This window comes from Anabrus simplex, chromosome 1 (genome assembly GCF_040414725.1).
Source record: "Anabrus simplex isolate iqAnaSimp1 chromosome 1, ASM4041472v1, whole genome shotgun sequence".
NCBI lineage: Eukaryota > Metazoa > Arthropoda > Insecta > Orthoptera > Tettigoniidae > Anabrus > Anabrus simplex.
In genome coordinates, this window is record NC_090265.1 from 1,521,834,336 (window position 1) to 1,521,853,114 (window position 18,779).

Sequence of the window (18,779 nt, forward strand, 5' to 3'; positions counted from 1 at the left end):
ACCAGGAAGGAAAGCACGCACATATAAGTACAATTTCTAATCGCTAGATTGAGTGCAAAGAGTCTGGATTCAATTCCAGACTTCTCCACAGTGTCATATCGAGTGAGGGCACATGACCCAGGTGATGGTGATTTGCCCATTGGATGGGAATGTAAGCCTTGAGCAGACCCCTTGGTGCTATTCGACAGGAGTAGGTTATTTGCTGATACCGGGTTTCACCGTCTCCCTACTTCATCCTCATCACACACACCCAAACACATATGTTGGCCATGGTTGTCGCTAGAGAGACCTGCACCAGGCCTTTCCAGAGGCTACATGACATCACATCACCACCAGTGGGAAGGGGGAGTCATAGGAAATGGCACACCATGGGGTGATGCTAAGATCGTAAGGGTAGACTTCATAAGTTAAGGTCTGCTAGCTATATGGACATAGTACTGGTGGACACAGGTGTATCCCCTGCTGCTATGATATGCCTCTGGATGGTGCGCAGTGATATCCTTGGAGTGCTTACACCCTGTCGCACAATGAAACGATCCTCCCTGCTGGTAGTCTGCCATGGTTGACCAGAGCCTTCTTAACACCTGTGTACCCTCACGTTCCCACTGCTTTCAACACTGATTCAAGGCGTAGTCAGAATGGTTCAAGTGATTAACAATGTGCTGAAACATCCAACATGCCTCTCTGAAACTCATCTAGCTGGTCAAAGATTTGTCAAATATACTGCCTGGCCATGCTGCTTATTCTCTCAACTTAGCTCTGTGGCTCACAATGCTACTAAGGCCTTATTCAATGACTTGCATCTATGAATGGGGAAGGGACATGTATGCCCCCTAGTGGCACTTCCATGCAAATGATCTGCATTAAATGCAAATGGGATGTGTCATCCTATAACAATACTGTGTTGCAATCTTTGTCATGCTTGTGCAATTCATTCACAGTGCACAATATTTTTTCTGCAAATAAGTATGTTACCATATTCCTACAGTTTATAGGGGACTGCTTACAATTCAGTGCACATATTTTCATAGTGGTTAATTTTTCAAAGAAGCAATGCATAAAATGTAAGTTGTTTCTGTTTAGACCATTTTCTGGTAGGATGAGCCATTACAAAGAAAATTCTGATAATTTTACCTTGAAAATGATAAATAATGAAAAAGAAAATCCACAGCCTGTTTTCAGTTTTTACCAAGTCAGGAATGGAGTGAATGGAGCCCCATCTAGCAGCAAGGATAGGAACTATGCCAGCTGCCGAAGCCTGTCGCACTCCTCTGGGGCAATGATTAACAACTGACGGATGAAATGAAATATTGGAGAGTGTTGCTTGAAGTAAAAGATGACAGGAAATCCGGAGTACCCAGAGAAAAACCTGTTCTGCCTCCGCTTTGTCCAGCACAAATCTCACATGGAGTGACCAGTATTTGAACCACAGAACCCAGCAGCTAGAGGCCAGTGTGCTGCTGGCTGAACCAGGGAGGCTACTGAAAATTACAAATAATAATATTCTTTAATTATGTAACTGTCATCGTCATCAATGTCCCATTCCAGCTGCCAGTCCAGTCCAGAATTAAAATTTATGTAGCTGTACTGAGTACAATTTTCTCCCAGGATATTTCACATTCTGCTAGTAAACGCTGGGACAGTAACATACTTCAAGCCCTGGGGCATGTATAATAGTGCACAACTATTATTCCATCCTAGTAGCAATGGTTATCTGACACCTTATGACCCACTTAAGTATATGAACACCTGACTCTGTTCAACAATAACAGTACTCAAATTGAATATATTTTGGTAGGGTGTGTTCTATCTCCTCAGCTGCAAACCCTGTGGGCTGGAGACAGTAGAATGACATCCGCTGTCTTAGCTTAGGAGCATGGGTTGGTGACCATGAGGCTCCTAGCTGAGCCTGGCACTGTTTCAATTTACTCGTGCCAGTCTCCTCTCTTTCATCTTTTCTACCTGACCTTCCTTGATTCCTGGATCAGCTCTTGTTCTATACTGGCGGTATTAGATTTGCGAGGCCTCTGGAGTCTTTAATTGTCATGCCTTTCATTGCCTTTCTCTTTCTTTTATCAATACCTTCATTCTTTGAAGTATCAGACCTGTTCCATTCTCCCTCTGATTAATGTTAAGAAAGGATGGTTGCCCAGTTGTACTTCCTCTTAAAATAATAATAACCATCATCTCTCCTGCTGTCACTCATCTCTGTTTGAGCTGGGCTGAGTGGGTCAGACGGTCGAGGCACTGACCTTCTGGCCCCAACTTGGCAGGTTCGACCCTGGCTCAGTCTAGTGGTATTTGAAGCTGCTTAAATACGTCAGCCTTGTGTCGGTAGATTTACTGGCACTAAAAGAACTCCTGTGGGACTAAAGTCTGGCACCTTGGCGTCTCCGAAAACAGTGAAAGTAGTTAGTGGAACATTACACCAATAAAATTTTTATTACTATCATCTCTATTAGATGGTATTGCTGTTGAAGAGGTTATGAAGATACATTTTTTCAGCATATGAAGAAAAGCTAGGGTACAACAGCTAGTAAACTTAAGACAGACAACCATGAAGACAGGAACACACACAAGGATAAATACAAAAACAGGTCAGTGTTGGGAGAGGGATAGTAGAAAGGAGAGACATGAAAGCACAAAAACGTGAAGACAATCTCCATATTTTCGTGTAGACAGACTCTCTCCTATTCAATCCTAGTTCTTCAAGACCAATTTTTATCAGTCCCTGATGAGTTCATTTCTGCTTCTCAGATTCACTAACAAGATCCTTATTGAGAAGTCTTCAGTTCTGATGGAAGAAGTGTAGAAAAAAGAAAAACAGCTGAGTGGGGAAAATGAGAAAAAATGACAGGTGACAATAGGAACATGTCTCTGAAAGTGAAATGTGAGTGAAACAGAAAAACATCCCAATAACTTCAATTGCATAAAGATCTGACCCTTTTGAAAGATGTACACTCCATTCAGAAATTATCTGATGGCTGAGAGTGCTCTACTTCTCCAAGTTCCTTCTTATTATGGTGATCTTGATCGAGTTCAACCATGTTAATCTGGTTCTACCTCTTGTTCTCCTTCCTTCAATCTTAGCTTTCACTATCCACTTCAGTATCCTTCCCTCTCTCATCCTTGTACATGCCTAAACCATCTTAGTTTATTTCTCTCTACTCTGTCCGAGAGCTTTTCTTTTCTGATTCCTTTTCTGACATCCTCATTTCTTACTATTTCAAGGTCTTGTTTCCTAATTTTTACATTAGCTTTAAGTAACCAGACGAACTTATTTTACAGCTAAATCTTTATCTTATTGTTATTGATTATTTCACCAAATTCATTGATATCTACCTCCCTGAGAACCTCACTAGTGAGAATATATTGTAATAGCAAGGATGTATTTATTGGTGGGAGTGGGAACCCCCGTAACCCCTCTTAAATTTTCTTAGTCATCTGGATAGTTTGATGTAGGCTTGTTTGTGAATACTTTACAGTGTAACCTGAAGTTACTAGCAAATCAATGTCCAATAGAATTGGTGTTGTCTGTGGAATCAAATAATACATAAATCATACAATATAAAAACAAACTTTATACATACAGCAACTTAGAAATAATTATACATTTCAGTTAACAGTCTACAGTGATATAAAAATTCCTTTGAAAAAAGGAAAAATAAATTTAAAAAAGTCCACCATAGTCCACAAAATTTAAAATACAAGATAAAATGGCAAAGACAAATGATGTGAAGAAAAACTGTTTTAAAAACTTTTATAAAAGGGTAGTCGTGTAGAAAGAATTGTCCATCTTGATGCAAAATAAGTCCATTAAGACTGGTAAAATTAGTCACGTGAAATATATGTATGAAGCTCTCATTAAAAAAAAAACAGAAATCATTTAGTACGGTATGTCTTCCTGATAGGGGCTGCCTGGCCAAGGCAGTAAAGCTGTGCTCGGTTTGTCCGGAAGGACGTGGGTTCAAATCACCATCAGGAAGTCGTAAAATTTAAGAAACGAGATTTCCACTTCTGGAGGTGCACATGGCCCTGAGGTTCACTCAGCCTACACCAAAAATGAGTACAAGGTTAATTCCTGGGGGCAAAGGTGGCCAAGCGTAGAGCTAACCACTCTACCCCATCAAGTGCCGAGGTTACAGATAGTGGAAACCTTTACCTTCCACCCTTCCAAGGGCCTTCATGGCCTGTACGGAGATGACTTTGCTTTGCTATGCCTTCCTGATGCTGAAGAATATGCAGTCTTGTTTAATAGGTACTGTGTCCAATTGGAGAATAGTTCACTAGTAATGAGATATAAACACATTTGGCAGAAAATACAAATATGTTAAAAGATTGAATTTGAAGTCAGCACAGAAACAATGAGTAGTTTGGTAATTGAGAAAACTGTAGCTGTGTAAGCAACGCAGAGGATAAAATATGTGACTTACTCCGTGTTGATATGTTGAACTGAAGAAACACTAAGGGAGATGAAATGGATACGTGTATAATGAATATTGATTGTGTATCGATTGTACACATCATATGTGTAATAGCTTTGACAGCATTTATATTTTCTGCTATGAGTTTGATTACAGTAGTTTGATATTTTAGATGAGACACTGAGAAGTTTTTGTTAAGTATTTGAATAAACTGTGTTTCATATTAAAAATTGCATTTTGGTTCATTATTATTATTATTATAGCCAGTACTCTTCTTTACAGGAGACATTTTCAAAAATTCAGAATTATAAAAGATGGAAAGGAACAATAGGATAAATACAATGGCAGGTCAGTGTGAGAATGTGGACATGTGGACACAAGGAGAAACATGGAAACACAAATGTACAAGGTCAATCTATATTTTTACACTGCAATCTTGAAGTAGAATTATTAAGTGCTAGCATTACTCACTTATTCTCTGGCTGCAAACCCCAGATAAGTAGAGAACTGTTGACAAGCCATGCTGTATGGAGCACAACAGCATATCGCAGTACTCCCATAACACACACAGAGTTTAGGACAGACTCTCCCCAGTACTCAATTGGAGCATTTATGGGGATCAGAAAAGTTAATATTGGCATTAGTAACCAATACACCCTAAAAGCAAGATAAAGCAGTATTTTAGGTTTTTCTACATAACTATCTGTATAATATCATATGTTGATATATTTTACAACACTCGCTATTCAAAGAATAATTACTATACTGGAGACATAGAGAGGGTATGTTATACAAGGGTGAGGACTAATTGGCTTTTGTTTTGTTTAACAGCGTTATTTTATCATCCACTAATGCTCAAGATATTGTGTGATTAACAGCACATGTGATTTCCCCAAAACAGTATCCTGATATCCAGCAATAAACTACTTAAGTGATAACTGAACACTTTCCATTGGCTAAAGACATTGAAAATGGTCATTATTCGAGCACAAGTCACAATGACATAGAAAACTTACTGCAGTTCATCATGGGTTCAGTGATGGAAAAAAGAACAAAATAAAAATAATAGGCTGAATTACAATTAATTACAATTAATAATTACAATTACTAATTACATTTTCAACAAGGAATCAGTAAAATTACAATTACAATTAATTCACAGAATGCAAGTCTTTAGGAAATCACGCTATTTCTTTTAACATTGGGCTGGAATCATACTAAAGTTTGCAAGGAAAACTATATAAACTTACCAAGATGCCACTAAATTATAATATATTAACTCCTCAGCCTCATTGCAAGGCAGCACAAAGGTCTCTTAAAATTTGAAACTGGTATGGTTATTAATGCAGGCTTATAGATTAGAAAATACATGCCGGTACAAAGGGCACTAGGAAAGTTTTGCAGTGTGAGTGGATACTTTAGACTGTTTCAAAATAATTTCCACCACACTCAATACACTTCTCCATATGTCGAAACCAGTCACTGAACCAACTCTGCCACTTTTCTTCGGTTACATTTTCACACTCTTGATCCCATGCTGCCAGAAGCTTGTCAGATGCAAAACGCCGCCCTTTCAGCTTCATCTTCACTTCTGGGTAGAGTGCGAAGTTACATGGGGAAAGATCAGGACTGTATGGAGGGTGATCAAGCACAGTCAACCCTGATCTGGCAAGAAAATCCATTGTTACATTAGCACGATGTGCTGGAGCATTGTCGTGATGCAAGAGCCAAGTGTTGAGCCGTGACCTTGGACGGAGCTGCTTGAGAGCCTGGACGATCTGAGGCAGACAAGTCTCTCTGTACCACTTCGCAGTAACTGTCCTTTGTGTTTCTAGCACAACCCGAGTCAAGATGCCCCGTTAGTGGAGAATACTGCAATCATCCTTTTCTTCACTGACCTTGACTTTCGCACAGTCACAGGAGTACCCTCATCTTCAAACAGTCACACCTTGTTCTGGGATTTTGTTGGGATATCATAATAATAAAGCCAAGTCACCTGTGATGATACTATTGACGTTACGCAAAGTCCCATTTTCAAACTATTTTAGCATTTCTTGGCACCATTTCACTCGATGTGTCCTTTGTTCCCCTGAAAGTGCATGGGGCACCCAAAGGGAACAAACCTTTCTAACATGGAGATGGTTGTGAAGAACTGAATGAATAGCTGGTGGAGGGATGTGGAGGGTCTCTTCCATCTACTGATATGTCGCCTCTCTTGCTGCAACATTTTCCTCACAGCTTCAATGTTTTCCTCAGTCACTGATTCAGACGGTCACCCCAACAGTTAATCCACGAGCAAAATTGTAGCGGATAATTGCGCAATATTCACCTTTAGACTACACTGACATCTTAACTTGCTTTCAATCCCACTGCTTGGTAACAAGGGTGTGAAGGTCGCACCTTGCTATCTTCTAGACCAGTTTTCACCCCTCTTTTCATCCCTCACCGTAACAGAGGTGGCCAGCCAACTGTTTTTGTGTATTGCAAAACTTTTCTAGTACCCCCTGTAGCATAACCAAATTTACCAGATATCTCCAACAACCAGTCCTTGAACTTAGGGTCTAATAACTACTCCTTTAGAAAACACTGTTGGTAACTCAGTTTTGGCATGTTCTCAGAACAGTACGTATGCTGTGTAATACTGTACTTACACTGCAACTGTTATAGGATTTGGAAAGCTTTGTCAGCTCTCACAGAAACCTACAGTATATTGTTATTGAGTCTGATGTATTGTCTTGTCTGGTGGATGGCTCGTCCAAGGGGGGAAAGAACATGCAAAATCGGCAATCATTCCACACTTACAGATGCTTTGACATTCTAGAGAGCAACATACCATAGACTACAATACTGTACGTTGACAGACGGGAAGTGCTGTCGTCACCTGTCGACAGGTCACTGAGACTCAGCGGCTCCCCTTTCATCTGAAGTACAGCCACAAGGAGCTAGATAGATGATTATACTGAAAGATTTCAATCTTTTATTTTCAGAAAATAGGATGCATCATTATGCAGACCTTTTCCTTTTGTCATCATTAAAATACAAAGTCTTGCTTACTAAAATATATTTAGGTTTGTTAATACTATACTAAAAAACAAAATCATATTTAATAGCAATGGTATATTTCTGGCTAGATTCTGGCTATTCATAAGTTACAGCCCGCCAGAAAACCCGATAGCCGCTGTCGTTGATTTTCACCCGCTGACTTAACATTAAAAACCTCCAGATCTAGCGTGAAAACCGCTTAATTGGCAACACTGCTAAGCGACTCTCTGCAACACAATACAGACTGGAACAGTTGACCAGGAAGACGTCCAATTGTGCATGCATGCTGACTCCCTTCCACTTTCCCTCTCTTATGCCTCAGCACTCAGTGCTCCTGCAGCCCAGGTGGCCTTGAAGATCATCATCATCATCATCATCATCATCATCATCATCATCATCATCATCATCATCAACTCTACTCTAATCTGTTTATCATATTCATAACCTGGTCTACCCCTGCCATTTTTACTGCCTACACTTCCCTCAAACACTAACTCAACAAGACTTGGGTGTCAAAAGATGTGCCCTATCAATATGTCTCTTCTTCTGGTCAAATTTTACCAAATTGTTTGTCTCTCACCAATTTGATTTAGTATCTCTTGATTTGTGATTTGATTTACCCATCTCACTTTCAGCATTGTCCGGCTCTATGGCTAAATGATTAGCGTACTGGCCTTTGGTCACAGGGGTCCTGGGTTTGATTCCCAGCTGGGTTGGGAAATTTAACCATCATTGGTTGATTTCTCTGGCATGAGGGCTGGGTGTATGTGTCGTCTTCATCATCATTTCATCATTACGACATGCAGGTCGCCTACGGGAGTCAAATCAAAAGACCTGCACCTGGCGAGCCGAACATGTCCTCGGACACTCCGGCACTAAAAGCCACACACCATTTCATTTTTCAAAGATAATATATTGTTTCTTTTCTCTTTTGATTCACAAATTTAATTGGTATGAGATCTATTTTTATATTCGTTTATAGTTTTATTGATGTAATTTTTGGTATAACCATTGCATGTAGCTATGCTGTAAATGGTATTGATTTCTCTTTTATAAACTTTTATACAGAGTGGAATAATAAAAATTAGCATTTTTGTCGGTGTCTGGATGCAGGGAATCCTGTCCTAATAATCTTTACAGTTTGAGTGAGTTTTCTGAAAATGTTATGATAATTATTTCTAGTAATTATGAGGTCAAGATAATTCAAAGACTTGTTGTAGCTACCTCATAGCAACCGCCATCCTTCCGGAGGTGAAATATAGAGCCTAATCGTGTACATACAGTGAAGGAATGACTGCAGGCCAAGCAGTAGCAACAATAGCGTTAATGTCAATTGTGAACAGCACAGCACTCAGTACAGATCCCTGTGGTACTCCATTTTTTTAATGTAATAGTGAGAAAATGCATTCCCTACATGGACTGCTACAATTGATGAATTTCATCTTATTCTTTACACAGACTCGAAAGAGCTGGAGGGATGTGAAGTTCTCTTATTGAGAACTTTGCAAATTTTCCTGAAATTCCCACTGCTGAAGGATGGAGATAATCCTATACTGCCAGACAGAATCGTAATGCTTTTCCAGATCAAAAACCATGGTGACTAAGTGTTCCTTCTGCAGAAAGGCCTTCTGAATGGTGCTCTCCAGTCTAACCAGATAATGGGTGGCAGACTGATGAGAATGAAAACCACACTAGCCTGAACCTCAGCCACTTACTGAATAGGGAGTTCCACCTTTGTGAAGAAGGTTGCAGCAGGTACTACTCAAGTACCACCACCACAAAATCCAAGCTATCAATGCCTCTTTATTACCCAATACCGGCAGAGGTATGAATCCAAACTGCAATGGGGGGATATCTCTTTCACTAACCTTGAACTAATACAGTGTTGCTGCTGATTATTTTATGGCCTTCATTGGACCACTTTAGCTAAGTTTATACAAAGAATTTTTCAGTTTCCTGTCAGCCCAGTACTTCTTCATTCTCTCTGATCTTATCCTTCTTTCTTCATCGGAAATCACCCTTCCTATTGTCTGTTTATTGATTCTGATTTGCAGTCTGGTTTGTTTGTCTGCGAGTTTCTTGATTTTGTCAGTTTTGTTTCTTAGGTCTTCCACTGTAATTTGTAGTTCATCCATATCTTCCTTGATTTCTGTAATCCACTTAATGTTGCACTTACTATTCCATAATTTTTCTATTATTCTCCTGATGATCCTGTTCTCTGGTGTCCTGATTAGATGTCCAAAAACTGAAATGCGTTTCTTCCTGATTGTGCTCGCTACTGGTTCTATTTCCTTGTAGACTGTTTCATTAGAAGCTACTCTCCAGTGTCCATCTTTTTGGTATGATTTGTTGATGCACATTCTAATGATTCTTCTCTCTATCTTGAGTATTTTGTCTATTTATGCAGTGTTAGTTGTTTTGAAGATGATTTCGCTTGAGTATGTTATTTCTGGTTGAGTGACTGTTTTGTAATGTTTTAATTTTGTTGCTATTGACAGGCCCTTTTTGTTGTAGGTATTCTTGGTGACATATTGTGCTCTGGTCAGTTTATTTATTCTGTTATGCCATGCTGACTTTTCATTGAGATTATATGTTATGATTTCTCCCAGATATTTAAATTTATCTACAATTTTGATTTCTTGGTTTCCTATGGCAATTTTGTTTATGAGTGGAGGGTCAGTAAACATTATTAGTCTTTTCAAAAGATATTCCAAGACCAATTTTCTGTGCTATTTCCTGTAGTGATATAACTTGTTGTCTGGTTTCATGAATATTGTTGGACAAGAGAGCAAGGTCATCTCTTGTACCATTCCCTACAGTGTAATAAAAGTTTAGAGAATAATTTGAAAATGTTACATTCAAGTGCTATTTACCATTAGTTGGTCATGCTTTCTGTCATTTGCATTTCCTTCCCAGTTGACATTTGGTAAAATGAGATCGCCCTCTACAATAATGTTCCTTTCTGTGTTGTTCTCCACAAATAAATCCTCATCAGCATCAATGCCACCATTTCCAGGTCTGTATACCCCAAAAACATCATGCTGCCTATTATCTTTAGAGATTGGCTTTGCACCTTGAATTTTATGTTTCTTATCCTTAACATTTCTGTAGCTTACAAATTCCTCTTTCATCAGTATGAATAATCCCCCTCCTACCATTTCCATGCTTTCTCTATGATAAACATTCCTGTTCCACGAGAAAATTTCCACATCCATAACATCATTTCTTTAGCCATGATTCAACTCCTATTTCATTATCTGATATATCTATTAAATGACTTAATTCTGTTTCTTTCTTCCTGTACAATACCTCTACGGTTTAATACTTTAACAGTTTAACAACTTTGTCATCCTTGCTGAACATCACATATAGGATGATAAAGGTCACTGTGTGTTGCATGCTACCTAGCGAGTCAGGACATGCTGCATGATTAAATACTTACGGAGGGGTCTGGGAGTGAATGTGGTAAGAGAGGATGGTTATCAATCGTATGTCTTCTTGAAACAATAATCACCTCCACCACCACAGCCATATAAGTAACACTTTCACACTATTCATCACAGGGACTGGCTGCATAAAGAAGGACTGCTACCGGGTGAGTTGGCTGTGCGGTTAGGAGCGCGCATCTGTGAGCTTGCATCCGGGAGACAGCGGGTTCGAATCCCACTGTCGGCAGCCCTGAAGATGGTTTTCCGTGGTTTCCCATTTTCACACCAGGCAAATGCTAGGGGTGTACCTTATTAAGGCCACGGCCACTTCCCTCCCATTCCTAGGCCTTTCCTATCCCATCGTTGCCATAAGACCTATCTGTGTCGGTGCGACGTAAAGCAAAATAGCAAAGAAAAAAAAATAGCGAAAGACTGCTACTAGAATCATTCATACTTCACTTCTACACTGCCAAAGCCAAACATCAGACTGAGGCAAGTCAATGAAAATGGTCAACTTACTTCAGCCTATACTAGCACTTAGTGTAATATAAACATTACATCTTACCAAACATGGTCAGAATAACAGTTGAAATTGTAGATGGCAATAGGTAACTACAAACACTTGGTTTTTTCAATTACATCTGTTTTGAATGTCACAGATTATTTTTACTTTTGAATGCACAGGATAAACTGAAACTGTTTTCGAAATTGTCATATAACACACGTAATTCTGTATGTTATTTCATACATTCTTACCTCTTCTGGAACATTACAACACGGTCATTCTCGATGTCACTCATGTCTATTCCCTTCACAAGTTCTTCATAATTATTGCTATTGGAATACATATGGCTGAGGAAGTGGGAATAGAAAAATCCTCGCTTGTGATTGAAAGGGTCATTATCAGTTCCTTTATGCTTGTGATGTAGTCTGTGATTCAATACCCAGTCATATATAGGCCCCTGGAACAGTACAGAAACATTATTAAATAAATTCTGAAAATTAAGTGTTACTATGTTAATAAGATTTCTATAAATACCATAATTATATTGAGTTGCCCAGAAATTTCAGGCATTGTCTTTGGTGGAAATGAAGTAATAATAATAATCATAATAATCTGGCTTCAGTTACCATCAGCAGGCAATTTCATCGGCCTTCATGCCAATTTCAATGTTCTATTTTATTCTACCAGATGGCAGAGTTACAAGATATTAGAATCTTCCGTATCGATGGTTTTCACTTTACAAAGGAAAGATAAAATGTAACTTCCTCATTGAATACAAAACATAATTCCATCATTAGATGGAGCAATAAAATTCAAACATGTTTCAACTCATTTGAGCCATCTTCAGTGAAATAAGGGGGGTTAAAGTATTCTACATAATACAAGCTAAAAATGAGCTAAAAGCATAATGAAGGAACAAAAGAAAAAACAAAAGAGACATGACTGAAATAAAAACATTACAATATACAATATTTACATCACTAGATGGAGCAATAAATAACTCGCTAAAACAAATTCAGTGAAAAAAGGTTAATATTAAACATAATTGAATCCAAAAAATGTGCTAAAACTAAGAAGAAAAGAAATGATACAGGCGGAAACGAAACAATAAGTGCTAATGGTGAGGTTGCGGACCTCTTAATCTAAAAATTTTAGTTTTATAACAATTCAAAAACAAGACAAAATCACTGTTGAATATTCTGTCTTTGTAGAAACACCATCACCACGAATGGCTAGGAGGGGAGCAAGAAAACTTGAGAAACCAAGTTTGAGAGGAGACAACGTGCCAGGTGAAATGTATGTGATAAGTGATGGAAAAATGCCGATGAATTAAAAGTTTTAGAATTTAAAATTTAGAATTTCAGAAATAGTTCAACCTATGAGGTTCATTCACAAATTCCTCAAATCACACTATCATTTTCAAGCCAATACATCAGTAAAGAATTCCATAGAATTTTGCAATAAAATTAAACACCTTAATTTATCCAAACACCACACTCTTCATTCATTTGACATTATTAACATGTATGCTAATGTGCCCATTAACAATACCACACAATTGAACCTAGGGCCATGTGCACCTCCGGAAGTGGAAATACAATTGATCAAGAACAATCTTTCCAAATTCAGAAATGTAAGTATAGGTGAAATAGATTAATTTATTTGGATTCTCAAGTTTATATTGAATAACAATTTCTTCACTTTCAATAAAGTCATTTACCAACAGATGGGCCTTCCCATGGGGTCACTAGCTTCAGGGATCCTTGCGGATATTTTCATCGATCATTTAAAAGATTCTCACATCATTGGCGAGATTAACGGCATACAACACTGGACTCGCTTTGTAGATGGCACGTTTGTTATTTTAGACCTCCGTGTTACTAACAGCAGCACAGTACTTGAATTTCTCAACTCCATTGACCCACATATAAAATTCACCATAGAGTCAGAAAACAATAAAGCCCTCAATTACCAGGACTTAACCATTATGCGCAGCCGCAACAACACTTTATTCTTTAATATATACAGGAAACCCACCCACACCATCAATACCATCCAACAAACTTCTGTGCACCCAGACATACATAAGAAAGCAGCTTACAGTAGCATGATACTTAGAGCATTAACTGTCCCTTTATCTTGCAAGAATTACAAAAAAGAAATTAACACTCTTTACAATATTGCAAAACATAACGCTTTCAGTAGAACCTTCATCAACAGAAAGGCTTCTTAAACAACGACTTTTTGAAATGTAGATGTTAAAGCATCAATGGCAACAATAATAACATTAATAATAGATATTTGAACTCCAGAGTTTACAAATTAGAATGCCAATCCTGTAATTCCAGCTATGTAGGTCAAACAGGCCGCAATTTTGTCATAAGATACGCCGAACATCGCAATGCTCTCAAACATAATCGTTTTTCAGCTATGAGTGAACATCATAAAACATCCAGCCATGAATACACATCAACAGATAAAGATCTTAAGATCTTGCATTATGAGCAAAAAGGCACCTTGCTCAACGTTCTCGAGAGCATCCACATCAATTTAGATCAGTTTATGAACTCCTCTCACAATTTAAATGAAATCAACGAAAAAACAAACATTCTACTTGAAACATTCATTCCATATATTTGTCAGAACTGCTATAATAAAAACAAACCCCACCTCCATCTCTCCAACTCACCACCACTCCCCATTCCCCACCCCCCACCCTTTCTCCACCAGCCCTGCACCGCCCTTCCCCCTCCACTCCTCCCATCCTCGCAAACACAGCTGAGCCAACAATAGACTCAATAGCACGAACGTGATTGTTAACTTTGAGAAGGCCAGGCCGGTTCGAGAGGACAACCACCTTTTAAGTACCGTAAGTTTAAAGATTTCTTCACACCCATTTCACATTTTTTACTTATCAGCCCAAGTTTCTCACACAACCTCATTTTTTCCATTACAGATTGGAACTTCATGACGATTTCCCCTATGGTCACTTACATTTTACCATACACTTGTTACTTCTCTAACACAGCTTCTCAATTTTGTCGCTGCCCTCCCGACCATTTAAAATAAGGCAAATACAATCTTCAAGAACAGGACCGCTAAACTGAGAAGAAACTGAGAATGCTGCTATTCTAAAACTTTAAATTCATCAGCGTTTTTCTATCACTTATCACATACATTTCACCTGGCATGTTGTCTCCTCTCAAACTTGGTTTCTCAAGCTTTTTTGCTCTCCTCCTAGCCATTCGTGGTGATGTTTCCACAAAAACAGACTATCAGCATGAATTTTCAACAGTGATTTTGTCTTGTTTTTGAATTGTTATCAAACTAAAATTTTTAGACTAAGAAGTCCGCAACCTCACAATTAGCACTTATTGTTTCATTTCTGTCTGTATCATTTATTTTATTTTCTTAGTTTTCACACATTTTTTAAATTCAATTATATTTTATACTAGCAAGATGCCCGTGCTTCACTATTATACTGAAATTTATAATTGGATGCTTTACGTTTTATATATAATCCGCCGAAATTTGCGATCTGACTCATTTTCTGAGAGAATCCGCCAAAATTTGCGATCTGACTCGCTTTCTGAGAGAATACGGCAAAGTTCCTCCCATTTTTCAATCTTTCTTTCCAGATATCGATTTCATACTTCCCAGGCTATGTCCAGGTATTCCACCCGGTCAGTTGGATCCCTAAATCTTTGCCATCTTTTCCTGTAAGCATTTTTAATATGGATCAAATCCTTGAGGTGATCCGACGTGGTGTCGTCTTGGGTGCCTTGGCAGTACTGAACCCGCGGCCGGACTGCATTCGTAGTCATTACCCGTCCAGGACACGTTTCCAGCGCTGTCCGCACACTTTGACGACGGTCCAAGACATTATTATTATTATTATTATTATTATTATTATTATTATTATTATTATGGACGCCACAGCAAGATGCAAGACGGCTACTTGGCGGTAAATTTCATCTGCTGCCATTGTCATTGCTGAAAATGTGACCAGCACCATTGTCGCGGTTAGGCAAGTGCGCGGGATTTCTGGCGAAACGAATGACATACTTCCGTGCATTACTGACCTTACTATAGAGGTGAACAATTGCACGGTCAATCTCATTCCTATCGTTTATTTCAAGTGTGTTTAAATTTTTATTTATATGCCAGGAGAATCTACTGTAATCTAAGAACATTCTCAGAAGGAAAAGAAGGCTCTTGAAACCGAACCCAGGAAAGATTAAAAATGATCGATTTATGATCAGAATAAGTACACTGAAAATCCACAGCCTGTTTCCAGTCATTCGTGCGGGTCAGGAATGGAATGAATAAAGCCCTATCTAGCGGCGAGGATAGGAATTGTGCCGGCTGCCGAGGCCTGTCGCACTCCTCTGGGGCAATGATTAATGAATGACAAATGAAATGAAATGATATTGGAGAGTGTTGAAGGAATGAATGATGACACGGAAAACCGGAGTGCCCGGAGAAAAACCTGTCCCGCACCCGCTTTGTCCAGCATAAATCTCACATGGAGTGAGCGGGATTTGAACCACGGAACCCAGCAGTGACGGCCGGCGCGCTGCCGCGTGAGCCACGGAGGCTCCTTATAAGTACATTATGAACGGTAAAACCAACTGGTCTCACCTTTTTTTTTTTTTTACCTCACCGCCGTTAAGTTGATTTACCCCCAACCCCTCCTCAAAAGGAGGCGCGTTTCTTTTTGTTTAAAGGAGAATCCTAATATCAATGTTCACGTCTGTTACTTTCAGTTTTGAGATATAAGTATCCCCATAAACATAATTACCTTTTTTCACTTCCTTTCACACTACCCCCCCCCCCAAGTGAATTTTCCGGCAAAAATACTTGTTTCTTTAATAGTAAAGGATATTCTAAATACCAATTATCACGACTTTAACATGTTCAGTTTTTGAGATATGTGTCCTCATGAAAGGAGTTTACCTCCTTTTCACTCCCGCCCCCCAAGATGATTCTCCCCCCCCCCCCCCCAAATGAACGCGTTTTTCTTCGTTTTTAAAGGAGATCCAAATACCAATTTTTACGTCTAAAACAACTTTAGTTTTTATTAGATGTAAATGTCCTCATACAATTCATTCAATTAATTTTTCAATTCCTTCACGCCACCCCCTCCCCCTGCCCCGCTTCATTGGATTTTCCCAGAATACGCGTTTCTTTACTTTTAAAGCAAGTTCCAAATACCAAATTTCACGTCTGTAACATATTCAGTTTTGAGATATCACTATCCGAATTAAAAGAATTCAACCCCACTTTCAGTCACTTTTACCCCTACCCAAGTGTTTTTTCCGAAAACAAAAAAAAAAACACTTTTCTTAATTTTTATTAGAGATAAAAATACCATTTTTCAATTCTGTAACATGTTAAGTTTATGAGATATCCTGTAGAAATTCTCATTTTAATATGTCACCCCCTTTTTAGGTCCCCTTAAGTAGAGTTTCCAAAAACAAATGACCTATGTCTCTTTACTTTTAGAGGAGATTCCAAATATCAATTTTTACGTGTGTAATATTTTACGTTTCTCGGATATACTGCAGATATCATCTTTCTAAAAATTAACCCCAATTTGTCACTCCTGTTTAACCCCCATTAACTGGAATTTCCTGATACAAAAAATACGTGTTTCTTTATTGTTAAAGGTGATCCCATATACCAATTTTCAGGTCTGTAATATTATCAGTTTCTGAGATATAAGTATGCACATTAAGAGCATTCAACTTTTTACCCCTCCTATTAGGATTTTCCGAAAACAAAAAAATACGTGTTTCCTTATTTTTAAAGGAGGTCCCAAATACCAAATTTACATCTGTAAATTTTTAAAGTTATGAGATATAGATACGCTCATTTTCAAAATTCACCCCCCTTTTCACCCCCCATTATTTGGATTTTCCAAAAGCAAAAAATACGTGTTTCTTTATTTTAAAAGGAGATCTTAAATACCAATTTTCAATTCTGTAATACCTATCTTCAGTTTCAGAAATATAAGTAGCCTCATTAAAGGCATTAACCCATTTTTCACCCTTTTCCACCCCTCCTATTGGGATTATCCGAAAACGAAAAAATACGTGTTTCTTTATTTTTAAAGGAGATTCTAAATGCCAATTTTTACATCTACAAACCTTTAAAGTTTTGAGATATAGATACACTCATTTTAAAAATTAACCCTCCCTTTTAATCCCCTTAATGGTGGAATATCCAAAAATCCTCCCTTAGCGAGCACCTACATGTTAATATGAATGTATCCCCAAAATTACATTATGTCCAGTAGTTTTGGCTCGGCGATGATGAATCTGTCAGTCAGTCAGTCAGTCAGGACAAGTTCTTTATATATATATATATAGACTAGCAAGATACCTGTGCCTCGCTACGGTATTATAATGGAATTTATAATTGAATGCTTAACGTTTGATATATAATCCGACGAAATTCACGATCTAACTCTTTTTCTGAGAGATTATGGCAAAGTTCCTCCCATTTTTCAATCTTTCTTTCCTGCGATAGATTTTGTACTTCCCGGTCTAGGTCCAGGTATTCCACCCGGCCATTTGGGTCCCTAAATCTTTGCCATCTTTCCCTATAAACATTTTTAATGTGGTTAAAATCCTTGAGGAGATCCCGGGTGGTGTCGTCTTGGGTGCCTTGGCGGTACTGAACCGGCGGCCGGACTGCATTCGTAGTCATTACCCGTCCAGGGCCCGTTTCCAGCACGGTCCGCACATTTTGACGACGGTCCACAACATTATTATTATTATTATTATTATTATTATTATTATTATTATTATTATTATTATTATTATTATTATTATTGATGTTCTGGACCCCACAGCAAGATGCAAGACCTCAACTTGGCGGTAAATTACATCTGCTGCCATTGTCATTGATGACAGTATGACCAGCACCATTGTCGCCCGTAGGCAAGTGCGCAGGACTTCTGGCGATACGAATGACATACTTCCGTGCATTATTGACCTTATTATAGAGGTGAACAATTGCACGGCCAATCTTATGCTTATCGTTTATTTCAAATGTGTTTCAACTTTTATTTATATGTCAGAAGAATCTACTGTAATGTAAGACGGTTCTCCAAAGGAAAAGATGGCTCTTTGAAACGAACCCAGGAAAGATTTAAAATGATCGGTTTATGATCAGAATAAGTACATTGAAAATCCACAGCCTATTTCAAGTCATTCAACCGGGTCAGGAATGGAATGAATAAGCCCCAAGCCAGCGGCGAGGATAGGAATTGTGCCGGCTGCCGATGCCTGTCGCACTCCTCTGGGGCAATGATTAATGAATGACAAATTAAATGAAATGATATTGGAGAGTATTGCGGGAATGAATGATGACGGG

At 38.5% G+C, this 18,779-nt stretch overlaps 1 protein-coding gene across 1 annotated transcript in view; it reads right to left on the reverse strand.

Annotated features, from left to right (window-relative positions):
• The window catches only part of LOC136858466 (acyl-CoA Delta-9 desaturase), an 83,189-nt gene that overhangs the window by 4,821 nt on the left and 59,589 nt on the right, over positions 1-18,779 (reverse strand). Inside the window, exons 5-6 of the mRNA XM_067138023.2 lie at positions 11,651-11,856; positions 4,896-5,081 (exon numbers count right to left, since the gene is read on the reverse strand). Of these exons, the coding sequence (XP_066994124.1) occupies positions 4,896-5,081; positions 11,651-11,856 (392 nt within the window). The remainder of the gene's footprint in view (positions 1-4,895; positions 5,082-11,650; positions 11,857-18,779) is intronic.